The sequence below is a fragment of the Hordeum vulgare genome, chromosome 5H (assembly GCF_904849725.1).
Source record: "Hordeum vulgare subsp. vulgare chromosome 5H, MorexV3_pseudomolecules_assembly, whole genome shotgun sequence".
NCBI classification, from domain to species: Eukaryota; Viridiplantae; Streptophyta; class Magnoliopsida; order Poales; family Poaceae; genus Hordeum; species Hordeum vulgare.
Genome location: NC_058522.1, coordinates 430,582,072 through 430,599,754, shown reverse-complemented (window position 1 = coordinate 430,599,754; position 17,683 = coordinate 430,582,072). Strand labels below are relative to the sequence as shown.

The window sequence follows — 17,683 nt, the reverse complement described above, 5'->3', positions numbered from 1 at the left end:
CATTATATCTGGAGGATATTGTCAACATGGTTACTTGTCCGCTCCCCCAACCTCTGCTTGGGACCCCGATGCCTTTGCATGGGGAGAAGAATGAAGGGCGGCGGAGCGGGTGTCTAGATAAAAAGTACAAGGCGTGCAACATCCCGACATCCAAGTGTGTAGAGTATAGGATGTCGGAGACTTTGGAAGAGCTGCGGAGGTCAGCAAAGCAGAGGGTCTAGTGCAAAAGATGCAAGCGTACGTAGACATGTGTAAAAACCACTCTCATCTCAAGTGATTGGCGCGTTGAGCTCTTCGGCGAGGATTGTCGGGAAGTAAAAGTTGGACCTCTCAGGATATTTTTCACAAGATAATGTTAGCAGATGATTCTTTGAGGCTCAGACCAAAGAGTCATTCAATATGGACGGTTTCCTTCAACGATTAGCGGTCAGTTTTGTTGCACTTGAGCCTCACCTAACTGCTTTGGGCCTAAGTTTCCTCGTGTCTGGCTCCGGCGATGTCCCTTGGTGATGTTTTGTCTTGTTCGTATCCCCAATTTCGAGTGCCTCTTTTTTCTCGTTTTCTTTTTTATTTCATTTTTTTATAAGGGAAATGATCTAAATCAACCGACTGATCCTGCGCGTTGCATCTCAACCATCCTATTCGTTTTGATCGAACCTGCCACGTGAAGGGCGCATAGGAGACAAAAACCTTCCCGAAACGATATCTTCTCGTTTGACCTCCGCGAGGCACGTCATCGCTGAAGCCTTGTCCGTCGTCTCCGTCATTTAATGTCACAATGACTAGTGCCACTATCGTACAATTCCTCCAACATTATCTCTCTTGCACATTTTTTTTGTAACAAGGCCTATGTTAAAAAAAAATTACACATGTCTCTACAACATGAATTCAATAGTAAAAAAATCTACAAACATTTCTACAACATGATCTTTGTTGAAGAAATATTTTACAATAAACTTTATTGCAAAAATAATTCTACAGATGTTTCTGCAACACAATCTTTATTGCATAAAATATCCTATAACAAATTCTATTGTAAATAAAAATTCTATAGATGTTTCCGCAACACGGTCTTTGTTGCAGAAAATATTCTATAACAAACTCCGTTGTAAATAAAATTATATATATGCTTTCACAACACGACTTTGTTGCAGAAAATATTCTATAACAAACTTTATTGCAAAAAAATCTACAGACATTTCTGCAACATGCTCTCTGTTACAGAAAATTCTACAACATAATCTATACTGCAATAGTTAAAATGCCCGTCACACATTTGATGACGTTGGTGACTAGCAACCAAAAGATCGGCCGACGAATGTGTAGCAGCGCCTTTTTCCTAGTTAGCCGAGAACGTTAGGTTTTCGAGTCTGATTTTCCTTATAAACGGGACCAAGCCTCTCTTTTTTAATAAAATGCAAGAACTTCATGCCCCTTTTTAGATGTTCTCAAAGAAAAGAAAAACTAAGAGATAGGGTGTGTTGGGGATATTATCAGCTCATAAGACCCGGGCTGCAAGGGTCGGGTTTAAAGAGCAGGCTTATGAAACAAATTGGCCTTTGAAGACCGCAATGCTCATGGTCAGGATGGAAGAGCAACTAGTTAGCGAGCACTTTTTCAAAAGCCTTTCAGTGGTCACTTTCACGTGTCGTCACTTGACGCATTTTCAGACGTTTTTTATATTGATTTTTTTCTTCTTTTTTTTATGTTTCGGTTTTTCATCGGTCTTTCTTAGCTTTTCGATGAAAAAATCCAAAAAAATTGCACGGTCGTGCCTCACAGTTTTGCTTCCCTGAGAGGCACGATTAGTCTTCCGCAAGATGCACGGCCGTGCCTGTCGGAAATGAAAAAAAATATGTTTTTTATTTATTTATTTTTATGAGAGGCACAGTTTTACTTTCGCGGGAGGCATGACCATGCCTCTCAAAATGAAGAAAAAACACGTTCCTTTTCGCGAGAGCCACGTCCGTGCCTCTCAGAAACAGAAAAAAAAACGTGTTTTTTTCACGAAAGACACGGTTTTTCCATCTTGTTTTTTGTGGTTTTTTCATGAAAATAATGTTCTTCAAAACCTATAATTATGAAAACTAGTTTTGAAGATTTAGACGCGAGAAATCCAAAGGTAAAAACGATATGTGATTTGAACGCATCGTTTAAGAGATAAAACATTTTAAAAATATGAATCTAGGAAAAAAATAGGTTGCGACAAGTGATATATATACAGTACGTCACTTGTCGCAACCTAAAAAAAATGGAAGTGATCTTTGAAAGAAGTGTTTGATTTCGCCAGAATTGTCCAAAGAAGATGATGAACAGGTTTCTTTTTTTTTGGAAACTGATGAGGAACGGGTTTCGATGGGCTAAGAAGGACCGAAGGCAAGTTTACTTCGGCCTTTCCATCTGCTGTAAGAAAAAACACCTCGTTTCAATCCAAATATCAGTACAGTGTTGATAATAACTTTTACTACTGTACGCTCCCCTGGCGGCAGCGTCTAGGGTTTATCTCCCCTGGCGGCAGCGTCTAGGGTTTATCCCGATTGGAGTCCGACTCCAACTCTCCCTCGGTGTGGTTGAAGGCCATCCATATAGACGCACCGGATCGAGCAGATCATACCCTGTGCTAGGGTTGGTATCGTTGGCTATGGCGACTTCGGGCTCGAAATCGCCGGCTAATAGCACGATCATGGCGGACAAGTCGATGGGGGTGGACGATCTGATAGGGAAGCTAAACCTGCAAGAGAGAGAGGAGGATGATCTCAATTTTGATGAGGAATTTCCAGATGAGAACGGGGAAGCGGAGTTCATGGCGATTGCCAAAGTACACACCGATAAACCCTTCTCTAGGGGGGCTTTCTATGAGAGTATGCGCATGGCGTGGAGCTTGGCACGAGGTGCTACTTTCAGCGCGTTGGGCGAAAATCTCTTCTCGATCACAGTAAACTGTCTGGGTGATTGGAAGAGAATTACTGAAGAAGGACCTTGGCTCTTCCGGGATCATGGGGTTTTGATCGAATCATACAATGGCTTCACGAAATTTGATGAGGTGGCTCTCGATAAACTGGCAGTTTGGATCCAGATAGTTGATCTCCCTCCAATGTACAGTAAGGAGCAGGTGGTTCGATCTCTGACTAGGAAAGTTGGGAAGGTGATGAGCGTCATGTTAAACCCTAGATGGGGCAACGGCAGGATCGCCAGGGTCCGGGTCAGGTTGGATGTGAACGAACCACTGATGAGGTTTGTCTCTATAACTAAAAATCAGCGTGTTAGAGCATATATCTCCATATGTGGTTTTGGTAATTGATGACAATTCCTATGAACTAATGGTTGTCTTAAGTTATATTTATAGGATTTGTCCAGAGGCACTTCTTGAAGTCCATCTGTTGGGTTCAAGGAGTTTATATGATGACCAAGATGGTATTCAAGGTATTATTCAAAGAATGGTCATAGATACACATGGTTGATCAAGATCTCAGACAAAGAGTAAATCAAGATGATCAACACACAAAGCGTACAAGATGTACCGAGAGGGATCAAGTGATCCCATGGTACGGTAAGCATTGTCCATTACGTGTTTGTGTACTAACCCATGGTCTTTGTGAGGGTTCTATGTGGGGGTTAGGTGTGTTTCCATGGGCTTGCGTCTAGAGGAAGATCTCATACAACCCATGAAGGATGACGTCAAGTGGTGATCGTCATCAAGATTGCGGTGTGCAAGTTCAAGTGGATCAGCACGAAGATATCATGCTTGAAGCTTGTCGTCCATTGTGGTGGCAATGGACTTGTGAAGATATGCTGAAGAGTGGCTCACCCATAGTGAGTATGGGGGAGCAATCAATTAGTCTTCATCAAGCCAACGCAATCAAGAAAGGTGGTCCATCTTGAGGAAGCCAAGATCATCATCATCTAGCTCAAGAGGACGAGGTGCAAGGTATAGGTTTGCCCTTGATAGGTTTTCTGTTTAGGATAGATTGGTGTACTATCAAGGGGGGCTCTCAAGTGAGTAGCTTGATCGTATCGTTCGTTGAGAGCTCAAACCATTTGCATCCTTGCATCATACTTCTTGGTTCTTGTTTGGTGTTTCTCTTTGTGAGTTTTAGAGCTTATGGTCATCTTCATGACAAGCTCGAGTTCATCGAAAATGGAGTCCATATGCATCTACTATGATGTTTTCGATGTTGGAGTTTTTGCCGGTTCTTCATTCATAGATCTCTTTTTGGATAGCTCTTGTTGTCCTGAATCCAACAAGCTTGGGTTTGCTCGATTCGGAGCTCGTATGCAATAGTTATGGTTGTTTCAGTGGCGAGCGGTAGTACCTCTGGACCTAGCGGTAGTACCGCTAGAGTTGGCGGTAGTACCGCTGTCCCAGCGGTAGTACCGCCCCTGGTCAGCGGTAGTACCGCTCCAAGATTTTAGTACCGTCATCTTTGCGGTTGTACTACGTTGGACATTTTTGCGAAGACTTTCTTGGCGGTGGTTGGCCCAGTAATATCTTTGCGCTACCATGGGCTCAGCGGTAGTACTGCTGCAGCCAGCGGTAGTACCGCTGGAGGGTCAGCGGTAGTACCGCTGCAGCCAGCGGTAGTACCGCCGGAGGGCCAGCGGTAGTATCGCTGGAGCCAGCGGTAGTACCGCTGGGCTCGGGCTGTAAGTGGGGGTAACGTTCTGATTCCTTCCCCCACTATATAAAGGGGGTCTTCTTCCCCCTTGGTCTCATCCATCCGTTGAGCTCTTGTTCTACCTCCATTGTTGACATTCTTAGAGCTTGCTAACTCTCAATCCCTCCAATGATTCTTGCTTGTTCTTGAGGGAAAAGAGAGAGGAGATCTAGATCCACATCTCCACCAATCACTTTCTCCTCTATGTGAGGGGAACACCTTGGATCTAGATCTTGGAGCTCTTTGTGAGCTCCTTGTTCTTCCTCTCATATTTCTCCATAGCTTTTGTTGTTGTGGAGGGATTTGAGTGTGAGGGACTTGACCACTTCGTGTGTTCTTGCCATTGCATTAGTTGCATCGGTTTGAGTTCTCCACGGTGATACGTGGAAGTGAGAAGTTGAGAAGCTTACTACCTTTGGTACTTAGTACCCTAGATATTGTTCTTCGTGGATGCTTTGGCATCCTAGAAGCTTGGTGGTGTCTCGGAGCTCAATCATTGTGGTGTGAAGCTCCGGGAAAGCGTCGGGGTCTCCAATTAGGTTGTGGAGATTGCCCCGAGCAATTTGTACGGGTACAGGTAACCGCCCCCAAGGGTTGCCACGTGTACGGGTTCGGTGGCCGCCCCCAAGGTTTGCCATTTGTACGGGTTCGGTGACCGCCCTCAAGGGTCCCTTAGTGGAATCACGGCATCTTGCACTGTGTGAGGGCGTGAGGAGATTACGGTGGCCTTAGTGGCATCTTGGGGAGCATTGTGCCTCCACACTGCTCCAACGGAGATTAGCATCCGCAAGGGTGTGAACTTCGGGATACATCATCGTCTCCCCATGCCTCGGTTATCTCTTACCCGAACCCTTTACTTATGCACTTTACTTTGTGATAGACATATTGTTTATTGTAATATATCTTGCTATCACTTAGTTGTTTATCTTGCTTAGCATAAGTTGTTGCTGCACATAGGTGAGCCTAGTTGTTTGTAGGTTTTGTGCTTGACATATTAAACGTTAGTTTTATTCCGCATTTGTTCAAGCCTAAACCTTAATTATTTTAAAGCGCCTATTCACCCCCCCCCCTCTAGGCGACATCCATGTCCTTTCACAGCGGAAAGTGTATTACTCAATCCTCTATGAGAAGATGCCGGTGTTTTCTTACGTGTGTGGACATATGGGGCATACTTTCTTGGAGCATGGTAATGGGAAGCATGATAAAGATTCTATGGCATGGGGTGACTGGATTCTCGCCCCTCGATCGGGAGGCCAACCTCAAGGGCCCAGACAGAATACTACTGCGGAACAGAAACCTAATCCCCAGGGTAGAGCTGAGAGTGGGAAGCCCTCCGTAAAAGAGCTCCAGGATGACGCCAGTAGTCCTCTTAAAGCTGGAGATGGGAACAAGCATGAAGGTGAAAAATCTCACAAAAGATTAACCTATGAGGAGCCGGCACAGAACCAAGTAGCTCTAAGCTACCTCTTCTCCTGGAGGCTGCGGCTATGGGAATAATACCGATGGAGAACCTTGGACCTAACCCTGGTGCTGATGGGGAGGAGGAAGACGATGTGTCTTCACAAGATTCAAAGCGATCAAAGACGGGGTGCAATACAGTCATGGATGTTAGTCATCAGATATCGGCGAGCTCCGAGAAGGAGCTCGACCGGATGCAATGAAACTGTTATGCTGGAACTGCCGTGGGTTGCGGAAGCCTGCGGCAGTGTGTGCGCTTATGGGGATCCACGGGCGAGCAAGACCAGATGTGCTTTTCCTGTCTGAGGCACATCTGAATAAAGTTAAGGCAGGGAAGCTGATGAGACGCTTAGGGTTTGATCAAATGGCTGTCTCGAAGAGCGACAAGCGAAGTGGTGGGTTAGTGATGCTCTGGCATAATAACTTGGGATTCACGTCGATGGAAGTACATACAAACTTCATCGATATTCGGATCAATGAACATACTCTGGATGGTTGGCGTTTCACGGGGCTGTATGGCGAACCTAACGGAGAAAGGAAACACCTTACTTGGGAATACCTACGACAGCTACATGCGATGATAAGTCTCCCTTGGCTCATCGCGGGTGATTTCAATGAAATTCTGCACAATAATGAGAAGGAAGGAGGTACCTCACGACCGCTACGGTGTCTCCGTTGGTTCAGCGATGCACTGACCGACTGCGGGCTAGATGATCTAGGCTATGCAGGCGACATATTTACTTGGCACCGTGGAAATATCCGTGAGCACCTGGATCGAGCAGTGAGCAACGTGCGTTGGGCGGATATGTTCCCGGATTACGGTGTTTCAAATGAGGAATATGACAAATCGGATCATCGTCCTATTCTCATTAACACGGAATATAGCACGATATTACAGCAGACGACGAGACCTGGTACTCTCAAGTTCGAGGCACGATGGCTAGCAGAGGATAATGTGGAGACCATAGTCCAAGTGGCATGGAACAAAAGGAAGGACGAAGGCCTGGGTCCTTTGGCAGACATAGTTGTTGGGGTGCACGCTGACCTCCATCGATGGGATAAGGAAACACTAAAGGGACCAAGGGCGAAGCTACGGAAGCTGCAAGCTGAGCTTAATTCTGTGCTTTCGGGACCTTTAACTGATGAGGCAATGATCGAACAGCATAAGCTCCACATTGAGATCGAGGAGATGCTCGAGAAGGAGGAGCTTTATTGGATGCAAAGGGGTAGAGCCGACTGGCTTGCAAAAGGAGACCAGAACACGGGGTTTTTCCACCGAGCAGCTAATGGTAGGAAGAAGCGGAACTCGATCGTGAAAATCCGAGGTTCTAATGGCGACTGGGTGGACGACCTTAATGACATACATGAGCATATCTCGGCGTATTTCTCCACTCTTTTTACCACTGAATTACAGGGGAATGAGGCGGTCTAATTCAGAAAGTAGTTACCAGGGTTACAGCAGAGATGAATGCTGATCTAAATAAACCCTATACCAGGGAAGAAGTGAAGAAAGTCGTGTACAATATAGGTGATTTCAAAGCCCCGGGACCTGATGGACTCCATGCGGTGTTCTATAAGAGGTTTTGGCACATTATTGGATAGGACTTGGTGGATGAGGTATTAGAAGCTATACATAACAAGAAAATCCCGGTTGGATGGAATAACACTACTATAGTCCTTATACCCAAGGTGGAAAATCCAGAATATGTAACACAGTTCAGACCTATTAGTCTCTGCAATGTCCTATACAAAGTAATCTCCAAAGTTCTGGCGGGGAGACTGAAATTTATACTGTCTGATATCATATCTCCAAACCAGAGCGCCTTTGTTCATGGACGGCTAATTACGGATAACTTCCTCGTGCCTTTTGAATCATACCATGCAATCAAGAGGAAAAACTCCGGCTATGGAACATGTGCGGTTAAGCTGGATATGCACAAGGCATACGACCGGGTAGAGTGGTCTTTTCTCGAGAAGATGATGATCAAACTAGGGTTTTCAGCCGAATGGGTGGCCCTCATCATGGAATGCATATCCTCGGTGCAGTATCAAGTTCGTATCAATAACGAGTTCTCGGAATCCTTCTCACCAACAAGGGGCCTCCGTCACGGGGATCCGTTGTCGCCCTACCTGTTCCTTATTTGTGCAGAAGGTTTGTCAAGCCTGTTAGCGTTCGAAGAGACGGCGGGTAATATCACTGGGATAAAGGTGTGCCGAGATGCTCCCTCAGTATCCCATCTTCTTTTTGCTCATGATTCTCTCATTTTGATGCGTGCAGACCAAGGAAATGCAGCAAGCCTCCGACAATCCCTAGATGAATATTGCATGGCTTCGGGCCAGCAAATCAGTGAGGCTAAGTCTTCAATTTTCTTCAGTCCATGCACACCTGTTCAAGCTAGAGCGGAGATTTGTACCACCCTGAATATCATGACCGAAGCCCTCTCCGAAAAATACCTTGGGCTGCCACCAATTGTCGGGGTAGACCGATCTGATTGCTTCCAACATCTAGTTGAAAGAGTATTGAGCAGAATAAGAGGATGGAAAGGAAAGCTTCTCTCTGTGGGGGGAATAGAAATACTGCTCAAAGCGGTAATACAAGCTATTCCATCATATGCTATGTCAGTCTTCAAACTGCCGAAGGAGATCTGTAATGATATTACTTCAGCAATGTCAAAATACTGGTGGGGTAATGACGACCATAAGAAACGTATGCACTGGTTTGCATGGTGGAAAATGTGTGTGCCGAAAGAAAAGGGAGGCATGGGCTTCAGGGACATCCATTGCTTTAACCTAGCTCTCCTAGTGAAACAGTCTTGGAGACTCCTAAGCTTCCCGGGATCACTATGTGCAAGAGTGCTTCGCGCTAAGTACTATCCTGACGGTGATCTTCTGAACTGTTCTCTGAAGAAAGGAAGTTCATATACGTGGCAGAGTCTGTGGAGTGGCCTACAAACGTTCAAAAAAGGCATCATATGGCGAGTGGGAGATGGTGTTTCCATTAACATCTGGGAAGATCCGTTGATACCAAGCAGCCCAAGCAAGAAGCTTATGACGCCACGGAACAATATAGTTCTTACTAAAGTCTCTGAACTTATAGATGCAGACAGCAGAACGTGGGATGAGGAGCTTATCAATGATCTTTTCTGGCCGATTGATGCACAACGCATTCTCAATATCCCACTGGCTTTGGGGATGATGAACGACTTTGTATCTTGGCACCCAGATAAGCGCAGCATATTTTCTGTTCGATCGGCGTATCATCAAGAATGGGACACCCAACATGGGCGAAAGTTGAGGAGGATAAACACCAACCATTCCTCAGGTAATAACCCTATTTGGAGAACCCTTTGGAAACTTCGGCTACCTGCAAAGATAAAAATCCACTTGTGGAAATCCCTACTGGGTGCAATACCCTGCTACGGCGTTCTGGCGAATCGACATATCATGGCTAGTTCCCAATGCCCTTTGTGCACAATTGATTGTGAGAGTATTAAACATGTTTTCTTCCAATGCCCGAGAGTGGAGGAAATCCGGAGGGTTTTGGGACTCTCGAGTTTGGTGCAACAAATCTGCTCTCTGGAGCAAGAAGGGAGCGGCGCTCTATCTGAAATGCTCCTATCTAAGAGCACAATCAAGTCACACATATCGGACGTGGGCCGTGGTGAACTGATCGCAACGACAGTCTGGTATGTTTGGTGGGAAAGAAGGAGCTTCACTCATGGCGAGCAAATCTCGGAACCCCCCAGATCGGCGCATGCAATATCAGCTCTTGCAAAGAACTTCGCCAGGGCGAGGAATAAGCAGAGAGGTGTTATTCGACACGGGTGGCAGCTGCCGCCTGAGGGCCTCTACAAGCTCAATGTCGATGCTCGCTTCTCTGGTGACTCGGGGACGGGTAGCACAGGCGCTGTGTTGCGGAATGACAGAGGAGTTTTCATCGCCGGCTCGTGCAACGCTATTTCTTTTACCGAAGATGCCAGTTCAGCCCAAGCAAGAGCTCTCAGAGACGGACTTATCCTGGCTAGCGAGGTGGGTGTGCAAAAAATTATAGTCGAGTCCGATTGCCAGGAGGTGATCGACACCATGTTGCTCGACGGCAATTCGCTTGGACCGGCAGCTACAGTTTACGAAGAGTGTTCCTTTCTTGCAAAGAACTTTAGCTCTATTCAATTTGTTTTCTGTCCCAGGAAAGCAAACATGGTTGCACATACCCTAGCTAGATTTGTTGAACCCACTAGAACTATAAAGTGGATGGAGGAGCCTCGTGGCTTTCTCATAGATACTCTAGCAAATGATGTAATTATTCTTTCACATGCAATATAAGGGCCGCTCTGGCCTTTCCCGTTCAAAAAAAAAACTTTTACTACTGTACGTACATACGTCGCCTGTAATGCTTTTCAAGTTTCTCCTCCACTTAAACTTAACCTAGTAGCGAACAACGCTCATTATAGGCGGGTCGGCGAAAGGGCCGTTGAGCCACCAATCGGCGATGTACCCGTTGGTGGCCTCGGTGTAGTGAACCCCATCCCAGTTGACGAACGCCGACGGGTTCTCGCACGCGGTCGCCCCCGGCATGCCGCAGATGGCGCTGCCGTTCCAGTTGTACGGGCCGCCGGCTCCGCAGCAAGCCCGGAGAGCGTCCGCCTCCGCCACCCCTGTAAATTCCCAGACAGCTCAGTGGTTGGCCGCGCCGCAGCAACCAAGGGTCAAAAGTCAAGACAGACGAGTGCTCTTACCGAAATGGCTGGGGTTGCGGAGGATCTTGATGATGGGGCTGTAGAAGTCGGCGAAGATGATCGTGGCACGGCGGTACCTACCCCTGAGAGAGACGATTGAAGAACGGAGCAGGGAGTTGTGGTGCCTGGCCACGCGGTTGATGTCGGTAAGGCAGCCCATGTCGTCGTACTCCGTCGTGTTGAGGCCGGAGCGGCTCGTCAGCATGGTGGGTGAGCACCCCAGCGGTGGATTCCCCGGAACCACCACGTAAACCGCGCCTCCTTTGATGAGCCCCTGTGGTGCCAAGGTGGACCAACACACTGGTTTAGGCATGTGTTTCAGTTCAGTTAGGCCACCACCGCCGGTTCAGGTGCCAAATTCAGTGCTGATAAGTACGGATCCTGAATGCATTATAAGTTCTTTGAAACAGAAAGAAAGTCTGTCGGCATGGTAAAATATATAGAAGATCTTCATCAGGGTGGGTGCTAGCCGGTTAATCTAGAGGTAAGGGCATGTCTCGATCTAAGCCGTCAATCTAGACCTCTAGTCAGGATAGCATCAGTTAATCAAGGTACACACCTCAAAGAGTTTGTTCAATATTAGGTGGGCATGTCCTTCCATACGACCATATCCCACTGTCCGCGATCAAATTTTGTGGATACATCAATCTTGCACAAAGTTAGTTCCATAGAATGTATGCAGACAAATCTTCTGTAAAGTTTGAGATACGCAGTCTGAAGTTTATAACACACTGGTGCGCGGCACTAGATTCAAACTACAAATTCCATTTCAATCCCCTGGCTATTATTTAAATTCAGTTTTAATCTTAAACTGGAAAACCAAACAAACTTCACAATCGGCTTTCGCACATGTAACCCTTTCAGAACAAATAATAATTAACAAGGAATCAGGGAGCGGAAAAATAATTTGAAATTATGAATGCATTGGAAAAAACTAGAATTTTGAGACAAATTATGGGAAAAGGAAAAAATGGTGAATGCTTTTCTACGATACTTTTGGTTTTCCTAATTCTTTTCATCATACATAGCTTTCTGGTGTTTTCCCGGATTTAGACCAAATTTTTATGATTTAAAAAACACATAAAAGTATAATTTCTCTAAGAACCACTATTTTGTTACGAATCTTCACATTCTTCTAAACATGATATATTCTGATTTTTTGTGTTTATTATTTTTATTTGGGTTGACAGGGTTGCCACGTGGGCAAAACAACCACTTTGTCATCGGTCAAACTTCTTTTACTGGAGTGAAGGACCAAATATATCTTATGTTGAAAATTAGGGGTATTTTTCCGTTTTATAGTTTAGGAACCAAATTTAAACTTACCCAAAGTCCAAGGACCAAAATGTGCTTTCTCTTTCTAGAAAAAGAATTTAGAGATAATTGTGTCACATTTTAAACTAACACTAAATCATGAACCCTTTTTTATCAAACATATGTGTACCCTTTTGTGTTTATGCTAATCTTGTGAGAAGGATAAAAATAATTCTAATTATTTCCCCGCCTTTGAAAAATTCCCTTAGCCCATTTGACTACTACTAACTGATGTGAGGTGTGCGTCTCATAATACAGAAACTAATCTGAGATGTGATGTGCAAAGACAATATAGGTCATAGTCAACCCTTAGCATCCAAGAAGTGAGAGATTATCCTGAGGTGTGCATCTCAAGATAAAGAAAGTAATTCGAGATGTGATGTGCAAAGACAATATAAAGCCTTTGAAGGTCAAAGTCAACTCTTGCCTTCTACTTCCTCCGTTCCTAAATATAAGTTTTTTTACAGATTTCACTATGGATTACGTACGGAACAAAATGAATAAATCTACATCCTAAAGTATGTATATATACATCCGTATATAGTTCTTGGTTGAATCTATAAAAAGATTTATATTTAGGAACGGAGGAAGTAAGAGGTTAGAGATCGCCCTACTAGTTACCTACACCATATAGTAAACAAATGGCTCTCAGAAAATCTGATGTGCTGTACAAAGAAAAAATGGCAATGGTATTTTTCAAATACGAACAAATATTGTCCAAATATACCTCCACGGCCGCGGCGATGTTTTTGACAACTGTAGGTACATGCGACATCACTTCGTCTTCAGCCTTGCCGGCAAACCATAGGAAGTTGTAGTCGTTCACTCCAAACTCCCCGACGAAGAAGAGAGCCTTACTGAAGCAACCTCTGCACCCTGTATTAACAAGTTGCTCAGCATTTGACTTGTAGACAGTAAGTAATTACTCCCTCCGTAAAGAAATATAAGAGCGTTTAGATCACTAAGGAGTACACCATTATCCATAATATAATATATAGACCGGAGAGCGAGTCACTGACCTGAGGTCTCGGTCTTGTTGCAAATCGCCGGCCTAAGTTCCTCGAACCAACCCAACTGCACACTCAGAGAATTGTTCAGAAGCTTAAACTGAACTATATTGTTCCTCTCAAAGTAGTCGATGTCGATCGCCGGCGCGCCGCCGACAGCGAAATTTACGCCTTTGGAGGCGTCCGAGTTATTCAGCAGGGAGGGTCCAAGAAGGGGGAGACCAAACTTTTGGGCTGCATTACAAACCATTGGGGGGTAATAGAATCAAAACTGAACATGCACTCTAACTTCAATGAAAGATCATTGAATGCTTTAAGAGGCAGATCGTATCAAAACGATAGGTTCGGAAAGTGAATCATCGCCTGGTACAGTGGATCGGATGGCTCGACAACTTACCGATGAAATCGATGGTATTTCTGCCGTCGCTGAGGCGGCCCGTGGGGTGGCCAAAGAAGGTCATCCCGTAAGGAAGCTTGTCATGCCAGACAGGCACAGCCGGAACCATTGCGGCAGCCATGATCAGGAAGTTGCCGGCGTCGATGTAGGAGTCCCCAAGGGAATACATGGCGGTGAAGAAGCGTGAGTCGGAGCTCGCGCCATGGATACAGGAGAGGAAAAGAATGGAGAAGACAAGAATGAGCTTCATGGCAGCTAGAGCTTGGAATGGTGGAGAATCAAAGTCACACGAGGACTAGTTATAATGGAGGCTGCACTGCTGCTATGCCAAAAGAAGAAGAAGAAAGCAAGTTGTGCATCTTGTCAACGGATGGCAGCTTGCTTCCACTGCATTAAAAAAAAGAATGGTAGCTTGCTTATGCATTATTTTGAAGTTGTGGAGAGCTATAGATTATTATTTTTATTTTTATGTTGAGTAACAGCTATAGCTTATTGGTGTTGACGACGAATAGCGCAAATTCAAAATTGAGATCAGGACATTTCAAGCGCACTTACTTGACCTCTCCTGACAGGTCTCTAAGATTAAGAGTAAAAGAGAGATTCTTTGGCATCAATTGTTTATAATAGAGAAATGTTTGTTCGTGCCAACTTGATTGCTTAGCCCTAGTATATTTCAATTGCTAGCTAATCAAATTTAGTTAAGATTTCGCATATGGCTTCAGAAAGTGGTCACCCAGTAACCTTGGTGATGTGGATTTGAGTGAGATCTGGGGGAGCAATTCCAGTACTTCTTTTTAAGAGAAACTACAGCAAGTGGTCACCCAGTCTAAACTCTACCAAGGCGACAACAGATGAGGATATATATCTACAAAAGAAAGGAGTATTACTCATGAGGGCATGGAAGAAAATCATGCACACAGATTTTGTAATTGTCGGTGCTAAATTGTTCCTTGGGCTACTTTCATCTGCACATGCCATAGAGAGACTAGACTAGCACAGGAAATGTTGCCCACAATATTCTCACGGTTACAGGTCTCGACAGATAATCAGCTGAGCCAGCCGTCAGCTAAAGATAGAAGCCACAAAAAGCTGCACTTTGTCAACCACATTTGTAGTTCAGCGCAAGCTGCACTTTCACAGAGCGATAAAGAAAAGGTTGCAAAAATGGAGGATAAGCGGATTCAGAAAGGGCACGGTATTCATGATAACCAAACTTAACCATTTCATCACAATAGTCATCTTTGGCCGGCTAATATCAGGGGCTAATAACAACAGTATAAAACAAAATACTTGTAACATATGAATGCTCCAAAGTTCCATGCTTATGTCTGATAGAGAAGCTGCCTCGATACTGATGCCGAAGTCCGTACACAGGTTTGATATGATAGCCTAAAAGATGGTACCGGACTATTTACCACTCAATCTAACAATCCAAAGTCGTTAACTGACCAGTTACATATACTAGCCTTCTCCAGTGGTCACTCAGGGTTTTCGCCCACCTTTTGCTTCTTCGAGTGCTCCTTGTTTTTCTTGGCATCACGGCGCTCCCGCTTCAGACCCTTTATGTTGCTTGTTACGGTCAATTTTGAAACCTTTCAGTCAAAAAAACAATGAATCTGATTAGCATGCAGATAGGTTAAATTCAAACTTCAACTGCTGATAAAACAAATTAGACACACACCTCCTGGTCTGGAATGTAGATTCTGCCCCGCTTGCCTTCAATTGGATGATCCGTGACATTTTTCACCTGTAAAGATGTCAATGCAGTTGTGAATACATACTGACATACAAGTTCTCAGTGAGAAAATTAGGGCAGAAAGTATGGTTGTCGGCTAATGGCACCAGTTAGCAACATAACCATCAGGATAACATAGTCTGATGGGCAACAGACAGTTGTTCCATTAGAATTACCTTCTTAGCATGACCAGGAGCCTTCATAGCTTCTTTCTGCAGACTATCAGCTGCTTGTCGGTGCCGCCTAAGTACCAGATCCATTGAAGGACCAACTTCAACCAGCTCCATTCTGGGAATAGATGTGCCTGACCTTTTTAGACGGAGAGCACAGTGCATCATGTAGACAGTAGTAGGAGAAATTGCTGTGCACACGAATATCCTATCTACACCAGCAAGGTTCAGATTCTCTACTACCTGTATCAAAAATGAACTGGTTACTAATTAAGCTCAACAGATTATCTATATGTATCCTACACGCCAACTTATATATAAAGATACGCACCTCTCCTTTGAAATGATCAAGCAGCATTTCCTTCAAATGCTTCAGCCCTTCAACACTCTCAAAGTGCTCCCCAATGAAAGCAAAGAAAGGCTTTGTCCCAAGTTTAGGTGCCAACTTCTTATCATATGCATAGGATTCTATGGATTTGTAGTTCTCAACTCCTACTTCAACAAGGTCATATATGTGGTGATCATAAGTCCTTCCCAAAACAAGATTGTTGGGCCTCTTCTTTGAATGCGAACCATACTGCAGACACGTAAGTAGTTACAGTTAAAAATAATGGAGAATAATATTCTCTACATTTAGCATGCAAAGGGAAATGATAAAATCATTATAACAGACATGGAAACAGGTTCCATACTGGTGTTCAGAAAGTCACTATCTAGCTCATTATTAATGAGATTTAATTGAGAGAATCATCGATTTGATATTTATTTTCTCAAATGAATAACAATTCCTCATTCCCATGAACTACATAACAAAACAAATCAAGGCAGCATAATACAACTTACCACTAAAAGGCTGCAGTCAGATTTAAGGGAGAAGAACTCCAGGGAAGTTTCACCCCCGCTCTCAAATGGCCTGATGCTGTCGTTCTTCTTGGTGAACTTGACAGCATGATCACGCTTCAGGTGAAAAAAATCTGCCAGCACAGAGTTCAAAACTGCGCTGGTCTTTGTACCATGGAGAATAAGCATCTTCTTGCCATTCTCAACCTGGATCAAGCAGTAGAACATGTGGTTAAGCAACTAAATTAAGATTTGCATGTGGTTATCTGTACAGAGCATAGAATATGTGCCAGAAAATATGGCCACTCCTTTTGTGTGTAACTCGGTTCCAATACAAGAATACAGTGTTGCAGCACACTACTCCCCGCAACTAATTTGGGAAATTGCTGGAAGATGCCAGTCTACGCTCGGCCGCAATCACAAAGACAATAACATACATACTACATTAAGAAAAACTACCATATAATTCGTTGTATCTATATACATTACAACAATTATTTACGCTGCATGGTTCCATATCTGTAACAATTAAACGAGGATAGTGTTCTTCTCGCAATGTAACTCGAGGCACGTTTGCAACAGCTGCAGAAAGGATGGAAGGGGAGAGAAGCTTACGAGCTTGGGCGCGTGCTTGAGGAGCTCGCGCTTGGCGCGCATGGTCTTGGGAACCCTGATCGGACCCATCTTGCTCATCCTCCTCCGATACAACACAAAGCCGCCCGGGAAACGGGTTGAGTCCTCTGTCTAGGCTTGGAAAGCACCTATTCGTCGCTGCAAAAACAAAAATTATAGGTCAGTGCGAAGAGAGGTGACAGGAGAAGGGCGGAACACACGACCAGCACAAAACTCAGCTGCGCCCAGCAGCATCCCCGGCGAATCCGTACGCCGCGGCCGGACGCGCGTCCTGACGCTGGCGCCGCGCGACTCACGAGATGGGAGAGAAGGGAGAGGAGAGAGGCTGGGGGAAGGGAGGGAGGGAGGTGGGAGGCTGACCTCTGCCGCCGCCGGGTGCCCTCGTTCGACCGCCGCCGCCGGGTGTGAGAGGCGAAGGGAGAGAGCGCTAGGGCTTTCGTTCGTGTGAGGTGGGAGAACCAGGGTTTTCACGGGTGGTGGTTTAGGGGAGGGGCTGTCTTGCGCAGCAGGCCATCGGGCCGCTTCGTGGTCTCTCTAGGATCTATCTGGGCCGCGGCAAAGATGCCCTTTATCTATCTTGGGCCGTAAATTGCTGGCTCAAGGCAGACTATGCGCTAAATCTCACTAACAGCGTGATTGGGCCGATTACCCTCAAACTCCATCCATTTTCACAAGGCCTGACTTCTAAATCTCTCGTGACCATCGCATGCAGAAGCCCTAGCGCTTGCAGCAGATCTC

General features: G+C 45.1%; 2 protein-coding genes across 2 annotated transcripts; both read right to left on the bottom strand.

Annotated features, from left to right (window-relative positions):
- Positions 1-10,354: 10,354 nt before the first annotated feature.
- Positions 10,355-13,960, bottom strand: LOC123397088 (GDSL esterase/lipase At1g28580-like). Its single transcript, XM_045091772.1, has 5 exons — positions 13,568-13,960; positions 13,183-13,404; positions 12,891-13,039; positions 10,850-11,123; positions 10,355-10,768 (listed from the first exon to the last, which is right to left on the bottom strand). The coding sequence occupies exons 1-5, from the start codon at positions 13,815-13,817 to the stop codon at positions 10,539-10,541; spliced, it is 1,125 nt and encodes a 374-aa protein (XP_044947707.1). The 5' UTR covers positions 13,818-13,960; the 3' UTR covers positions 10,355-10,538.
- An 805-nt stretch (positions 13,961-14,765) lies between these two features.
- On the bottom strand, positions 14,766-17,414 carry LOC123397089 (ribosome production factor 2 homolog). The gene is made up of 7 exons (XM_045091773.1): positions 17,306-17,414; positions 16,928-17,083; positions 16,316-16,519; positions 15,804-16,049; positions 15,479-15,715; positions 15,249-15,314; positions 14,766-15,159 (listed from the first exon to the last, which is right to left on the bottom strand). Exons 2-7 carry the CDS (start codon positions 17,003-17,005, stop codon positions 15,046-15,048), a joined length of 945 nt encoding a protein of 314 aa, XP_044947708.1. The 5' UTR covers positions 17,006-17,083; positions 17,306-17,414; the 3' UTR covers positions 14,766-15,045.
- Between the last annotated feature and the right edge of the window lie 269 nt (positions 17,415-17,683).